The following is a 16,310-nucleotide window of genomic DNA, read 5'->3' as shown; positions in this document are numbered from 1 at the left end:
TCTTGCTCTCTCAAGGCCCTCCCTTGCCTTGGAGGGCTTCGAAACTCGACTCATCTCGAACCTTGCAGCTCTCCGTCCGAGGTCGCAGCGCTGCGATGCTCCCCTACTGCCAGACAGACTCCACCGAACGGGCCCATCTTCGCTTGATTTTACGTTTTTGAACAGCCATCCCCAGACTGCGCGCTGATGGAGCCCGCTGATCTCCAGAACTCCAGTGTTTCTCCGCCGGGGAGAGCTGGTGGCCTCGCCTCGCCTCGTCTCGCCTCGTCGGTCGTTGCGCGAGATAAAACACGGTGCAACGACCAATCACGAAGCTTGCCTCGAGGTATTTTTTTAATATTTTGCTTGGTGTCTCGATGCTAATGTAAGAATCGCTAGCTGGAGAAGGGGGGAACAGTAGTGGGCTCCAGCCACGCTGCTACCTGGGGCCGTGGAGACATCTCTTGAACGCTGTGCGCACGCACGCACGCGCGGATGCGCTGCAGTGAAGTGGAGATGGAGGGGCACGATAGCTCCAAGACGAACAATATGATGCTACAACAACAACAACAAGCAAGTTCATCAGCACATACCGTTGATACATGTACAGCACAAGCTGCTCATCCAAAGCGGCGACGAGCAGGGGGAGAGGGGGCCTTGGTCTTAAAACGTGAATGGTGTGGAGGGGTCGAGTGCAGCGACCGGCGACGGGCGGCAGTAGTCTGCCCAGTAGTTCTCGATTTCCTAGGTGAAGGAGGGAGGGGGGGAGGGGAAACACGAAGAGCAAAGAAAGGCACATTAATTGGGTTACCATGTACCTATCAACAGGATCTGTCCAACCGCTCTGGCTTTGCCCACCACCCGTCCAACCCGTTCTGACGGCGTGCTTCAGGTGTGGTGGCCAGTCCATCTGCTCGTTCGTCGAATTGGGTGGCCGCCCGGCGACCAATGCGACCTTGAAACTTTCTGGGCGATCTCTGTCCTTCATGTCGGAGGATTATTTTTCTGTTGGGACTTTGCGGCTTACTCTATGTCCCCCCCCCTGGACCAACCACATTCCCAGGGTGGTGTGGGCAAGCAGGATCGGTGTGGTCTAGATGTGGCGAGAGGAACGCGCGCTGCCTCCGGGTTTTTTCTTCGTGTGCGCATTCCCTCCTTGGTTGATGTCTTGCCGCTTGCCGGGCCAAATGCCTCACATCTCGAGGCGCCTCAGTGGAGAATAGAGGTGGGATACATGCATCGGAGGGTATAACGGGCACTGGTGAGTGGTGCACGATGGTCTGGACGGCGAGGTTTTTGAAGAGATTTTCCCAATCCTCCAACTTCTTCTCCCTCCACCCTCCATGGGGGTGGGGGGCTAGTGCCTTGGGGCGCAGACTTGGGGAAAGGATTGGAAGGGGAGCGCTGAACCTCAATCTGTAGTAGTATCGGCCGAGATCGCATGCTGGCTGACGGCTATGGCGTTTGACTTGTTCGTCTTGCACCGTCTCGTCGCGCCGCCGCTCGCTGCTCACTATGCCGCCGACACACCGGTGAGGCTGTCAGTCGCTGTCGTTTATGCCGGCGACGCTGATGGAGGGTCGGGCAGGCTTCGTGCAGATGCAGAAGTGAGGTTTGCCGAATGAATAACACAACCAGCGACGTGCAGACAGACACGCAGGACTCTTCCCCCCTCCATCTCTTCAACATGCTGCTGATCCTGACTGCTTGGCCACGGTGGCTAGGCCTTCGGGGTGATATTGTCGATCCCGTCGTTCATCAGAGCGCCTCCTTTGACCGTGCAACCACCGCAGAAAGTAGGGGTCCTCCATGGGGGCCTTGCCTGTCGGTGAGAGGGGGTGGTGGCCCTTAGGCACACGCCACGGGCACAGCAAAGCGATGTAGGTGTTATGCTCGCTGATTTACCACCTGCGAGTTCATGGCTTGATGTGATGGTGGCCTCCCTGGGAACGGGCATGACGAAAGAGATCATCCGGGGTCCTTCTCGTTCCTGCCCAGGACGAGTGCTATCGAGCCTTGGTAGATGTGATGTTACGTTTCGTGATCACCATGCCCTGTATGGCCCATGTCGAAGAGGCCTGGGCGATAAGGGTGTCGACTCTGTAGCATTGCGTGTCTCAAGACGATCCCCCCAGGCTTACCGAGTCTGGTATGGAGGGATCCGTAGAGAGGCTGAGCGGGCGTTCGAGCTTGGACGATTCTGGGGATGAGATCTTGTTATCGCGATCGAAGCGGGGGAAATGGACACCTTCTCGATTACATCATTGTATCAGCAGATAGCATAGCCTTCTGCTTCTTCAGCGTGTTGTGACGTTCTCTCGGGCTGGAAAGGGACCGCCTGGAGGGTCTATACGCCGGCAGGTTGCAATATCACGTGCAACGGGTTGCCTTGAGATGCTGACAAGGAGATTTTGCAACGCTGAGGAAACCACGGATCAGTCCGTGGTCATCGAGAGATGCAGAATCCTTTCGTGTCTACTGCCAGGTGCGGCGAGGAAGGACGAGGGCCGTTATGTCGCTGCCAGCCGTCGAGACCATCGTGGAAGAGCTGTTCAATTCTGGAGCAGATGGTCTCGTCGGCGCTGGAACCGTGTTACATTATTCAACTTCGATGCTCAGTCAGTAGACCAGGAAAGCCAAGGCTGCGTCACAAGCAGCTCATGTTCTTCTTCACAATAGACTTGATCTTTTCTTCGGCAGCTGTCAACCTCATCAAGGCTGTGCCGACTTTACATAGTTGTTCATCCAGGATGAAAGTATTGCTTCCTCTATTGTCCCATAAAACACAATCAGGAAAGCGCGGCGCAGGTGCCATACATGACTGAACCTCAAGACTGACAGACTTCGTTACCCATTCAGCGCTCCAGCTGTATTTACTTGTCTTCGATAGACACCCCAGGGGGTACGCAATATGACAGTCCAAACATCCACAACAATCCTACCTGTGCCATTCCTGACCCGATCTTGATGTGGCAGCAATAACAAACCGATAACGCCAAACCTGCATCAGATGGTGACTGCAAAAGTATAGCCATTGCTTGAATTCTGGATGACAAGCATTTGTGATGTGCCAAGTGTCCCGTCATAGTCCTGTCTCAACTGAATATAAGATTCTTTACTCAAATGCTCATCAGCAGCCCGACATTTTGTCACGCACTTCACCCACGGCCTCGGTCAGGTTGTATGGTCTTAAACACCAAAGGATTGATATAATGGTAATGGCCGAATACTGCTTCGAATCCTGCGAAGGACTACCACACCTGTGAGGATGATGGAAGACTACATTCACTCTGTAAATCAAAAACAATGAATGTAGCGGTGCAGGCAAATGGAACGTTTGACGAGAGCCTGCCACATTGTGGACGTTGCTTCGCAGAGTCGCTGGCTCTTCTCAAGTTGAAGGTAACTTTTTCGATACTCCTCCAACTAAGTGCACCTTCTAAGAGCATCATTGAGTGCGAGTTTTCTTTTAAACTACGAGAATCAGAAGATTTTACTTCTAATTAGGAACTTCATGCCTTGAAAATACCAGGGGCCTCTAACATACTGTTCACATCTTCTTGTCGCACTTCATGATGTGCAAGCAGGCATGTTTTAATTATTCATGTGGGCATCGCATTTGTGGATATCTGCACTATATCAGATATCTTGAGACCAACCGCAGCAACCGAGATTGCTGAGCAACACAGGTCAAAGACGACGAAACATTACCGGGCAGCACTGAGTCGGGTGGACTGTGTAGGTACAAGGAGAAAGCAAGAGCGCTCAATCGTGAGCGGGAGTAGACAACAGAAGAGGAGAACTATCATTTCAGGCTGGTGATCCATTGCCCATTGCCGCGGCAGCCGTTCTCAACCGCAAGATGGTCTGTTACTCGTGTCCCGAAGAGATCACCCTCATCTCAAGCGAAACTATGCTCGACCGAAGTCCTGCATGACTACATATTGACGGCAAACAAAGGGTGTCCCCATCAAACCCAAACCCGTAGTTGGCCCCTAAAACCTGTTGGTGCTGAGCTAGACGCGATGGATAGGTACACTCGATATAGCGTCCGTGCTGGCGTGTACAATGCAGATAGGATGATACAACCATCATCTAATAAGAACTCAAAAGCTAAGGGGGTTTAATCGCGGGACGAAAGTCGAATAGTCTAGCCAGAAAAACGAGTTCGATGCTTGATGTGATACCGCATCATCAGGTATAATATCTCTCAAGTATGTTTTGATATTCAACATCCGGGCCGGCGATATCATCAGTCCAGCAACCGCAGTTCTGGAGGGGCCTGGACTGATTACAAGGCATGAGAACTGCTTTCTTGTCTCTGAAGCAAGAAATTGGTGATGTACTCGACTCAATTCGCCCACTTCAGTCGGGTTGCGTTGACTGTCTCGCTGCTGATTGGCTACTTTGAAGACCGACAGCTATTGTGCAGCTCACAGCCACCTAAACATGACGCACAAAGATGGAAAAATCAGCTAACCGTGCTCCTAAGCTGTGTGATTGGCATACGTCAGAAGGATCAAGAGGTTTTTACGTTCCTTGAAACGACCCCGGTCATTCTTGATTGGCCCAACTAAGGATTGTGTGCGGTGGTCGGCACGCCGTTCCTCGATCACCAAATCATAGTCAACAACTCCCTTCACGACGACTGACTGAGAGAGCCAGAAAAACAGGCCAAAGTCTGTGGGTTAAGCATCGGGAAGAACAGCGAAAGATCGGCGGAAGCCGAGACCACTGAGCGAACAGGCAATTCCACATTCAGACATTCGTTGCCGATATTCTACGCTCATCGACTGGTGACCATCGGCATGTTGCCCGCGGTCAAGAATACGCGTAAAGCGAAGGTTAAATCTGGTTGCCGCACCTGCAAGTAAGACATCCTCTACCGTCTCAACTGATAGGCTCAACTGACAGAAGGTTCAATATGCTTCCAGGACCCGAAAGGTGAAGTGCGACGAGGCCCGCCCGGCCTGTAAGCGCTGTGTGACAACCGGCCGCGTCTGCGACGGCTACGGTATCTGGGGCGGTGGTGGCAGAGCCTACCATGAGCGCTACGTCGTGGAACCGACGGGAGCGCTCTATACTCATGTTGTGTCCCGGCCGCGTGCCGCACCGCCCGTCCTCGTACTGCATCCTAGGGAGCAGGAGTGTTTCGAATGGTTCAAGTATCGCACCTCGATCAAGGTGCCAACGAGCTACGCCGCGGGGTTCTGGAACACACTCATCTTCCAATCGAGCGTCCAGGAGCCAGCCATCTTGAATGCTGTACTCGCGCTGGGATCATATCACATGAACGGCGGGGGCACAGCGCAGAGTCACCAGATCGAGAAAACGAAGGCTGGTTGGACCGCTGAGGAAAAGTTCACGCTCCAGCACTACGTCGAGGCGATGCGGCATCTGAACCCTCATTTCGCCCGCAAGGGAAAGGCATCCACGCGAGTGGCGCTTATCGCCTGTTTCCTGTTTGCCAGCTTTGAGCTGTTCCGGGGCCATTTCGAGGCAACGAGACTTCATCTCGACAATGGCGTCAAGATCCTGGAAGAGTCGAGATCGCTCTTCCCCGCTATTGCAGGCGGCATCTGTGTCAGGGCTTGTATGGACTCCATCGACGACTGGATCGTCGAGGCTATTCTGAGGATCCAGCTCCAAAGCGGAATACTGCGCTACACCCATACGTATCCGTATCGAAACCTCCTGTCCACTACACTAGACCTGCCCAGGTCCGCCTTCCAATCGGTCCACGAAGCCTGGCAGCATCTGAGCCCCCTCCTGAGCGAGGCCATGGCCCTGACCCAGGAAGCACGTTTGTACATCCCATCCCGGGACAGCAGCAGCACTCCTTTCCCCCCAGCCCGCATGGCCGACGCCCGAGCCCGCATCCAAGCCGGCCTCTACCAATGGCTCCCGCAGTTCAGCGCTTTCCACAAAGGCCTGCAAGAGGCCGCCTTCGCCGAAGAACAGCGGGACCGCCGCCTCCCCTTCGCCATCCACGCCATGGCAACCATCATGGCGAACACGTGCCTCTCGCGCGGCGACGAGTCGGCCTTTGACCGCCACACAGCCGACTTTGCCCAGCTGCTGCACCACCTCACGAGCCTGCGCCGACGCGACCCGGCGCTGTCCCCCTTCACGGCGCCGGCGAGCGACATGTCCCGCGCCATCGTCGACATGGGCTGGATCCCGCCGCTGTACTTTACGGCCATCAAGTGCCGCGTCCGGCGCGTCAGGGTGCAGGCCATTCGGCTCCTCGAGTCGACGGCGCACCGCGAGGGACTGTGGGACTCTCAGGTGGCGGCGTGCATCGCGAGGAAGGTGATGGAGCTCGAAGAGCAGCAGCAGCAGCAGCAGCAGCAGCAGCAGCAGCAGCAGCAGCAGGTGGAGGAGTCCGGCGTTGGGGTCGCGGAGGAGGACTTTCCCCTGTGCAGCCCTCCGACGCCGGAGGAGCTGGCGCTGCCGACTCCGCCTAGGGGCCATAGGTTGTGTAATGTGCAGGTCTTGCTGCCGGGAGAGCCGCTCCAGAGCATATTGCTGGGTTGCAGATGGGCATGGCCGTCGGAACGGAGGGAGGCGATGTGGGAGTACTCCATGGCCACGCAGCGGTGGGCGGACGTGACGCCGGTGCGCGAGGCGACAACATGATTGGTACTATCGGAGTCACAACGAAGTATTGGGAGAATGGAAAGAATTCACGTTGATATAGGTATGTGACTTTCCATCAAAAAAGGTTGCTGATAGACAATGTCTGGAGATGGAGTTTTTCTGAGAACATGAACTAAGTAAAAGTAAGCAGCATTCATCAATCGGTGAGGTGGCCGAGTTGGTTATGGCGCCAGGTTAAGGTCTACCTTAACTAGATTTCCTGGTGGGGCAACCCGCGCGAGTTCGAGTCTCGTCCTCATCAACTTTCCTTTTGCTTCGGTGTGAGCTATATCAACAACTTTTGCCTCAACTGACTCCGTACGCTGGAGGATGCTATTCTCGACGATGGTCCTTGAAAATGTTGAAGTTTAGTTGTTGGCTTTCGTGTAACTTGGGTGCCCTAATTGATATGACGGACATGATTGTAAAGGCGGCAACACTGTCGGACACTCAATAGGCAAACTACGTACCGTCGTCGGCCAAGTTTTTGATCATTGGACCAGATCTCATCAAATGATCTTGATAGAAGTTGTTCCAGTTGGCTACTCGCGATCTCAAATTGGCAACTTTCACGCAATATCACAAAGCGCAGCAATAGTGTCAGAACAAAGATGGAATTCATAAATAGCCATACAAACAAACACCTGCTGCATCCCAGCCCGATCCTAGTCTAGCAACGATAAGAAGATGCATCATAAATAGTCACCAACCCCATCTCTCACTCGTACACACATACCCAACACCTTCTTACTCGCGCAGGTACTTCAGGATGCTGTCCCTCTCCTCAGGGGGCATCACGCGCAGAGCATCCCTGACACCCTTCATGCCGATCGACTTGTTGGCGCGCAACAGGGCCGTCAGCTCGTTGGCGAAGCTCTCCGTCTTGAGCGACTCGATGCGATCCGTAATGGTCTTGCGGTTGGCTTCGTACCACTCGGACGCCTCGCGATCGGCCGTGCCAAAGTTGATGACGCCGGACCACGACTCGAGGAGCGACAGGTTGCGCTGGCGCGTCTCCTCGGCGCCGCCGCGCTGCTCGCCGCTGAAGGGGCTAGACAGCACGTTGGTGGCCATGCGCTTCAGCATGTACTCCTCGTTCAATCTCCTGCGCAGGCGCCAGTAGAAGAAGCGACGCGCGTTGGGCCACTCGAGAGAGTCACGAATGACACCCTTGGCCTTCATGCGGCCCGCGCGGTCGTGCAGGTCAGCAAACTGCACCGCAATCTGCGAGTACACAGGCAGAAGCTGCCTCTCGCGAATGGTCATCTTCTGCTTGATCGCGTCGACCTGCTCCTTGGACAGGCCCGAGGCCTCGCTCTGCTTCTTGAGGGCGGCGTACTCGGGGTCGAGACGCTCCATAGTCTGCAGCTGCTTGTCCTTCTTGTACTTGATGCCAATGATACCCTCGGGCTCGAGGACACCACCGCGGGCCTCAACGTCGGCGTACATCTCCATGACGGTAGGGTTGATGGTCGGGTCGACAACGACCCAAGAACCACCACGCAGCTCGCCAAAGGGCGGGATGTACACGAAGATGGGCTGCTCATACTTGACGAGAGCGTCGACGATGAACGAACCATACTTGAGGACCTCGTTGTACATGTCGCGCTGACCACCAGAGAAACCACGCCAGTTGGCGAGGATCATCAGCGGCAGCTGCTCACCGTTGTTGAAGTCGTTGATCGCCTGAGCAGTCTTGAACGCCGAGTTGGGGTACCAAACACCGCCAGCTTCGTTGGTGACCTGCTCGATCGAGTCGGGGTTGGCAGGGTCGGCCGGCGTGATGTTCTCGATCGAACGGGACTCAACAGCAATGACACCCATGGGGATGCCACCGAGACGAGCGCGACCGACAACAACGGTACGGGCCCAGCCGCCGAGGGTCTCGATGAACGAGTCCTTGTCGAACAGGCCGGCCTCGAAGTCGCCGTCGTCTCTCTGTCGGCCGCCAATCATCCAGCGAACGTCAAACGCACCCTTCTGCTGGGGCGTGTAGACGACGTCACGGTCCCAGGTGTCAATGCTGGGGCTGATGGGGATGGGGCTGCCACGCTCCTTGGGCACGAACGACATCCACTCGACAATCTTGGAAACACCGGCGAAATCGTCGTTGGCAGTCATGTGCGAGACACCGTTGCGGTACATGATCTGGGTGCCACCAAGCTGGAGGTTGGATGTGTAGATCTCACGACCCAGGACGTTGTTCAGGGCAGGGGCACCGGTCAGAATGATGGGCTGGCCCTCAATCTGGACGGCACGCTGACCGAGACGGACGAGGTAGGCACCGATACCGACGGAACGGCACGTCACCAGGGTCACGGTGAAAATGTCGTTGTAAGCACGGCTGGTGGCGCCGGCAATGAGACCAGAGCCACGCAGCGACTCGACACCGAGACCGTCGGCCGTACCAATGATGGTGACGATCTTGTGGCGCTTCTCGCCCTCCTCCGTGACCTCCTCGGTGATCACAGCCTGCTCAAACTCCTTCTTGCTTTCGTCATCGAGGTACAGGTACTTGAAGCCACCGTCCTGCTTGGCAGGGTCGTTCCACGCAACCTTGAAGTGGGGGATCAGCTCGTCGGCAACGCCGAGACGGGCACCCGAGTTGGCGGACAAGTAGATGCGGGGAATGCCAAGCTTGCGCGCGAGCTCCGTGCACTTGTTGAAGAAGTTGTCTTCCTTGGGGCCGAAGGAGCCGATGCGGTACGTGATGTCGTTGGCGACAACGATGAACTTGCGACCCTTGGGGTACTCGGGGGTCTTGGCGTTGAAGATCCAGCCGACCATGCCGCACGCATTGGTGCCGGGCTCACGGCTGACCTCGTCCAGGTTGTTCTTGTCGTCGAGAACGAGCTCGGTGAACGAGACGCAATCACCGGCCTTGGGCTGCTGCGAAGCAAGAGCACCGTTCTTCTTGACGCTCGTAACCCAGCTGTTCTGGATGGCCTGGCGGAAGAGCTCGGGGAAATCGTAGACGTACTGAGTTCCCATGAGGTGGGCCTTGTAACGCTTGGGCTGCAGCCAGTTCTTGGTCGCGTATGGCGTCGTGACGGCGAGCAGATGCATGGGGCCCTTCTCGTGGGTGCCGCCAATGCTGTGGAATACCCACTCGCCCTTGTCAGACTTGCGCTCCGAGTAGATGTCGACATCGACAACGTATCCCGAGGTGTTGTTGATGATGACGCGAAGGGGGTAGGGAACGCCGCTCTGAGGATCGGTACAGATGATGCGAATCTCGACCTGGGAGACACGGAGACGCCACGCGCGGGGACCGAAGCGGTCGAGGAAGCCCTGCAGGCTGCTCTCAACCTCGGAAGGCTCAAGCTGGAAGACGGGTGTGAAGTTGATGAAGATGTGGTTCAGATCAGAGTTGTTGTTGCCAATAATCTCGAGAGCGTCAAAGATGTCGTTCACAACACGGTCAGCCTCGGAAATGAGGTACTCAGTGGTGGGGATCTCGTCACGGAGACGGCCCGGACGGATGACAGCGCGAGTGAAGTAACGCTTATCGGTCTCGACGGCCTTGCCAATACCCTCGTAAACGTGGATGTTCTTGTTCTCAGTGAAGACGGGCTTGATGTTGAACTTGGCAAGACGTCCCAGCTCCAGCTGGAAAGCCAGAGCAGGCTCGCTGTGGCGAATACTGTCGTCCTCCTCGTAGCCGGGACCCCGGAAGGTGTAGTAACCGGGGTATGAGCCGTCGTTGCGGCCGCAGATGAAACTGATGCGACGCACACGGCGGGCAAGGAGGTCACCCTTGAGCTGAGCGATGATGGGCTTGATGCGGGCAAGGATCTCCTGGTCATTCTTGCTCTCGGCATCACGGACAGCAACGTTGATGACGGCAGAGAGCTCCTGCTCGTGAGGCTTGCTGGCGCCCACAATCTTGCGCTTGCCGGTCAGGTCAGGCAGCAGGCTGGGGGCGGGGGCGGGGGCGGCCTTCTTTTTCTCGCCGAGAGCCTCGAGAGCGCGAGCGATGAGGTCCTCGGCGTCCTCGAGGTACTTGCAGGGCACAATGACACCCTTGCGGTTGGGCTCCTCGTCCATCTTGGAGTTGAAGTACGAAAGGTCGCTGATGGAAGAGATGCGCTTGAAGTCGAACTGACCGCTGGGAGTGGCAGGGGTGGACGGGGCAGCGGACTGCAGAGGAAGGCCGTACTCGCTCTGACCCATCTTCCTGATCGTGAAGTCCCAGGACACGAAGAGAGGCGTCTCCGTCTCATCCTCGTGGTACTCGATCTTCTTGATAATGTAGGCCCTGTAGGCGCGGCGGACGTAGACCTCGAGGGCGGCGATCGACACGAAGGGGTCTTCGTGCGAGAAGAAGAGGGTGAGAACGTCAAACACGGTGTACTTGGAGTCAACAACCTCCTTGATGACGTCAAGATTGGGCTCACGGTGCTCCCAGGCAGCCTCGCCATAGCGAGACTCGACAACAGAAGACTTGAGAATGTGCTCCATCTGCGAGGTGCGCTCCTCCAGGGAAGGAAGAGAGCACTGGATCATAATCTCGCGAGCCTTGAGGGAAACCTTGGAGGTGGCACGCGAGGACTGGAGCTCGGTCAGGGTACGCAGGGCATCGCGGAGATGCTTGCCAATGTTGCCGACGTTGGGCTTGTTGGGGCGGTACTCCTCAAGGATGGCGAGAATGAGCGAGCTCTTGGCGCTGACACGGCTGTGAGACAGGACAGTCTGGACAACCTTGGAGATGTCATCCTTGTTCTGGTCACGGAGCTTGAGAATGGTGCTGTCCTCCTGAGAACCCTGACCAGTGAAGAGCTGCTCAGTCTCGGCGTACTGCTCAAGCAAGCTCCTGACGACATTCAGCTCATGCGCCTTCTGACCCTCACTGTAGGCGCTGAGCACCTCGCTGAGCGGTGCCAGAGTGGACTTGAGAAGATCGACGTCGCCGGCAGCGACGTTCTCGTCGAGGAACTTCTGAAAAGCCTTGGCCAGCGCCTTGGCCGGGAACTCGACGTGGCGCGACTTGGCGCGCTCGACAATCTGACCAAACTGAGCATCCAGCTTCTGAGGCATGCGAGAGTGCAGAGCGGCAAACTGGGCGTTCCACTCGCTGTAGGGCAGCTCAGGGTTGCGAAGGACCTCAACGAGCTCCTTCAGGGTGGCTGCCATGATGACCGAGTTGTCGTAGCCGAGGAGGATGTTCTTCAGAATGTTGTAGAGGACCGAGAACCGCTGAGCGGGCTTGTTGCCAACAGCGACGGGGTCACCGTAGCTGGGCAGCTGGCCGAGGAACGGCTGAGCCTGCTTGACCCTGCTGGGGTCGTCGAGGGCGAGTATGCCGAGAATGTCACCAGCCTCAAGCGTAGCTCCGGGCTGCTTGATGAGCTGAACAACACCGTCTTCGGAGGCGATGAGGGGCATGTACATCTTCATAACCTCAACCTCGGCGAAGCTTTGGCCGGCCTTGACGTGCGAACCGTTGTCGACGAGGTACTTCACAAGCTTACCAGGGCTGGGCGTGCGGAGCTGCGTGGGGTCGTTCTCCTGCTCGAGCAGGCACGTCTTGCCGTCGACGGACAGTCGCGTAGCGCCAACCTCCTCCTTCCAGTAGACGCTGTGGCTGCGTCCGCTGAGCAGGATCAGGAGGCCACCGTCACTGAGAACGCGGACACCAACGGCGCACTTGGACCCGTTGATGAAAACGTGGTAGGCGTCGACACTGGCACGCGTGGCAGTGAACTTGTAGCGGAAGCCCTCGTAGATAAAGTCCACAGCGAAGACCGTCTTCAGGATGTCCTTGGAGGGCACTTGACCCTTGTCCAGACTCTTGCGGTACTCCGAGATGCAGTCTTCACTGGCAATGTGCGCCTTGGTGACAGCACCGCAGACGACGGCCAGCATGGGGTCAGGGCGCTCAGCAGTCAGCTTCTTGGTGATGAGCTCGTCGAGCCAGCCGGTGGTGATGGTGTTGTCCTCAAAGGCCTCCGTCTCGAGCAGCTTGATAAGGTACTCGACGGTTGTCCTGAAGTCACCGCGAATGCTGAGCTCCTTCAGGGCAATGACCATGTGTTTCCTCGACGCGGAACGGTTCTCGCCGTACGCGAAGATGTGACCGAACTGTGAATCGGAGAAGCTGTGGATACTGGAGGCGGAACTGACGGAGAAGTAACCCCAGACATTGGAGCTACTCCTGAAGTTCAGGTCGTGCATCACACCGTTGGAAGGCTTGAAGCCCTCACCGGGGTCCTCCGAGGTGATACGGCAGGCCGTGGTGTGGCCCTTGGGACGGGGCCTCCTCTGGGTCTTCTCGCTTCCGGGGTCCTTGAACTCAAAGTCGATTTCGGTCGACGTCTTCGGGTCGACGCCGTACAGCAGACGAATGTCGCGGATCCTGTGCAGGGGAATGCCCATGGCGACCTGCAGCTGGGCGGCGGGCAGGTTGACACCGCTGACCATCTCGGTGGTGGGATGCTCGACCTGAAGACGCGGGTTCAGTTCCAGGAAGTAGAACTTGTCGTCCGAGTGTGAGTAGAGGTACTCGACGGTACCAGCAGACACGTAACCGACGAGCCTGCCAAGACGCACAGCAGCGTCCTCCATGGCCTTGAACGTCGCGTCCTTGGCAATGGTGACGGGGGCCTCCTCGATAATCTTCTGGTGACGACGCTGCACGGAACAATCTCTGCCGAACAGGGAGATGTTGTTGCCGTACTGATCAGCCAGCAGCTGCACCTCCAGATGCCTCGCGTTGCCGGCGAGCTTCATGATGAAGATGGGAGAGCCGGGGATTTCGCTGGCTGCCGCCTTGTAGAGCTCCTCGAAGCCGTCCTCGGAAACGACCTTGCGGATGCCCTTGCCACCGCCGCCCTCGGAGGCCTTGACCATGACGGGGAAGCCAATGGCCTTGGCCTTCTCGAGGCCCTCCTGCCAGGAGGTGACGCAGCCTTGCGCATAGACGTCATCGGCAACAGTGACGATGCCATGGCTGTCGACCTCGACGCTGTCGACGCCAGTTCCTGACCAGGGAATGCAAGGCACGGCCGCGTGCTGCGCGACGATTGTGGAAGAAATCTTGTCTCCGAGAGATCGCATGGCAGACCCGGGAGGACCAATGAAGACAATCTTCTTTGGCGAGGCGGCGAGGGATTCGGGGAGCTTGGGGTTCTCGGAAGCGTGGCCCCTGCCGACACGGTTAGCCGGCCGCTCGAGCGACACAAATGCAGGCGAATTGTTGCTTACCATCCCGCCCACACGGCGTGGACGTCCATCCGCTCTGCGACATCGACAATCAATTCGACGTTTGCGTAGTTGTGGTTGTTTGTGCCGCCGGGAACCTCGACGTAGTGGTCAGCCATGCGGATGTAGTCAGCGTTGGCTGCCAAATCTTCGGGCGTGGCCATGACGGTGAACTGGATGGCGCGCTCGTCGCCAAATGTCTCGTACGCCCATTTTCGCACGGAGCGAATCTCCTTGACGGCGGCAATACCGTTGTTGGCGATCAGGACCTGATGGGAAACTCGTCAGCAAAATGTCAGATCCGGCGCCTCCGCGGAAAGAGAAGGCAGGGAGCACGGCATCAGGCGATGGCGAGGGCAGACGAACATTTGTGATGACGGTGTGACCGTCGTTCTCGGCCACGAAATCCTTGACCTTGGATGCGGGCGCATTGGCAAGCTTGTTGCCACCGATGAAGTGGTCGGCGATGTTGTGCTTCTCGGCGTACGAGGCTTTGCCGTTGGACTGAGGCACGACGCGGCCGGTGCCGTTTGCCTCGACTTGAGTCATGGTTGCGGCGACTGTGTGATTACCAAAAAATGTCGAGGTGTGTGAGAAAGAAGAGGAGGAGAAGAAGAGGAGGAGGAGGAGGAGGAAGAATAGGCGTGGGAGAAGACGCGGGTATCTAGATGGAGACCGTCATGAATTTGGGGGCAGGGAGCTTGCGTGGAGCTGTAGTGGGGAGATGGACTTCGAGGCGTGGACGGTTGGTGTGTGAATGGTTTCGTGGGTTGAGGGTCGAGACGAGTTGTAGCGGGGGAACTCTGTACTCGACGTGCTCGAAAGTCTCTGGGTGGTGAATTTGGAGAGTTTGACAAAGTCGATGTCGAGGAGAGAAGAGAGGAGGTGTTGGGTTGATGAATGTTCGAGCAGAGCGAGGACTCGGTCCGGCACTAGGGGGGCAAGGGGTGTGTGTGTTAGCAAAAAGTTTCCCGTCCGCCAGGTCGCATCTTCTGTTGGGGAACTGTCCAGGTGCCGCTAATTGGGCATGGGGCCGGGGGGGGTGTGGTTCCTGGGATCTTGGGATGCTGGGTCGCTGGCCGCTGGCTGCTGGGCTGCTGGGACCCGAATGGACCCTGCTCTCTCTCTCTGTCTCGTCCCGGCCGCTCTCCAAGCCGGACAAGGGGGGCGGACTCCCTTGGGTTCTTTGGCTAGCCCCGTGGCATGCATCGTTCTTGGGGCGCCATGTTCCAACCCACGCCCCATGACACTGGTGGCAGGTTGCCTGGGAATGCAATACGGAGGCCGAGTGAGGGAGAGGGCAGGTCAGACAGCTCGTGGGGGTTGTTGATGGGCCAGGCTGCCGAAACTTTCCATGGTGACAGTGGTGAATTAAAGCCCAAGGTATACTTACCTGACGTTGTGCCTCGCTGTTGAGGGATCACTTGGGACGATTTCAAGGTGCTATTCAGAGTAGTTGGATCGGCGACCCACCACTGTAGAGGTCTGTCGAGGCAAAAATGCAGAGGAAGTTGGTATAGATCAATGGCGAGAGGCAAAGGGACGAGGCGGCAGATTGCAGGCTGGCGGTATATAAGGCAAGTCGGCAGCTGAGCCATAAGACCCATGGTCTGATAGCATGCAGCGCTGGTGTTCGTCGACCAACACACCGCAGCGCGATTGCAATCACAGTGTTGTATAGATGCAGTTCGGTCATGCCGTGCTTACCGCGTCCTGCATGCGCAGCGCAGGTGACGTCTTGTCTATTGAGCAGTGCTGTGGCCGTTGCTGAGGTACCAGGTAGCCAGGTAGGTACATCTATCCATCTGGCGAGACACAACCAATGGCGGCGGGGTGAAGATGCTGGAAGGCCCTGCCAGCCTTACACCACTCTCGAGGTACCTAGGTATCTAGGCCTGCCGACTGAGGAAGTGCCATTCACACAGGTGTAGCATGCAAGACGACAGGTGCATCGTCCCCCTTCCTCTGTCTACAATGTATCGGCAACGTTGGCATAGCCTCCCGCACTTCAGGAAACCGGGCCTGGCAATTTCCATTTCACTGGGGGTTGAGGGGGGGGGATAGCAATCGGGTCCAAAAAGACGGACGGAAGCCGGCTGCGCCAAACCTGGACCCCCGGCTGCAGCATCGAGGCGAACAGGGCAAGCTTCCCCCCATTAGCCATTAGCGTTGCAGCTTGATCGGGTCCTTATCGATTGTGCAAGCCAAGCCAAGCGAATCCGCCCGCCCCCCCCCCCTCCTCCTCCTCCTCCTCTCCCTCAATCCTTGTCGTTGTATTTGTGCCCCAGGATTTCGCAGCTCCCGTTGAGAAAACGTTCCCCTCGGTTCCATCGCCAATTTTCTTTGGCAACCTGTCAGAGCTGGGTGACGGCCCAATTGGCCCCCTCAGTTCGTGGCACAAACGGAAGTGGAATGAGCAGGAACGAGCATTTGATACATCAGATACATGGCCATTCAGATGTCTCGCCTTGCAACATGGCTGCCTCGCCTGT

At 57.0% G+C, this 16,310-nt stretch overlaps 2 protein-coding genes and 1 non-coding gene across 3 annotated transcripts; 2 read left to right on the top strand and 1 right to left on the bottom strand.

Annotated features, from left to right (window-relative positions):
* Window positions 1–4,787: 4,787 nt before the first annotated feature.
* On the top strand, window positions 4,788–6,618 carry VDAG_03675 (C6 zinc finger domain-containing protein; the record flags this gene model as incomplete). Its single annotated transcript, XM_009653759.1, has 2 exons — window positions 4,788–4,849; window positions 4,914–6,618. 2 exons carry the CDS (start codon window positions 4,788–4,790, stop codon window positions 6,616–6,618), a joined length of 1,767 nt encoding a protein of 588 aa, XP_009652054.1.
* Window positions 6,619–6,781: 163 nt separating this feature from the next.
* VDAG_20120 lies at window positions 6,782–6,880 on the top strand. The gene has a single exon. It is a non-coding gene; the product is annotated as a tRNA-Leu (tRNA).
* Window positions 6,881–7,216: 336 nt separating this feature from the next.
* On the bottom strand, window positions 7,217–14,367 carry VDAG_03674 (acetyl-CoA carboxylase; the record flags this gene model as incomplete). Its single annotated transcript, XM_009653758.1, has 3 exons — window positions 7,217–13,762; window positions 13,822–14,087; window positions 14,185–14,367. 3 exons carry the CDS (start codon window positions 14,365–14,367, stop codon window positions 7,366–7,368), a joined length of 6,846 nt encoding a protein of 2,281 aa, XP_009652053.1. The 3' UTR covers window positions 7,217–7,365.
* Between the last annotated feature and the right edge of the window lie 1,943 nt (window positions 14,368–16,310).

The sequence above is a fragment of the Verticillium dahliae genome, genomic scaffold (genome assembly GCF_000150675.1).
Source record: "Verticillium dahliae VdLs.17 supercont1.6 genomic scaffold, whole genome shotgun sequence".
In the NCBI taxonomy this organism is placed as follows: domain Eukaryota; kingdom Fungi; phylum Ascomycota; class Sordariomycetes; order Glomerellales; family Plectosphaerellaceae; genus Verticillium; species Verticillium dahliae.
This window is presented reverse-complemented; position numbering and strand designations above follow the sequence as displayed.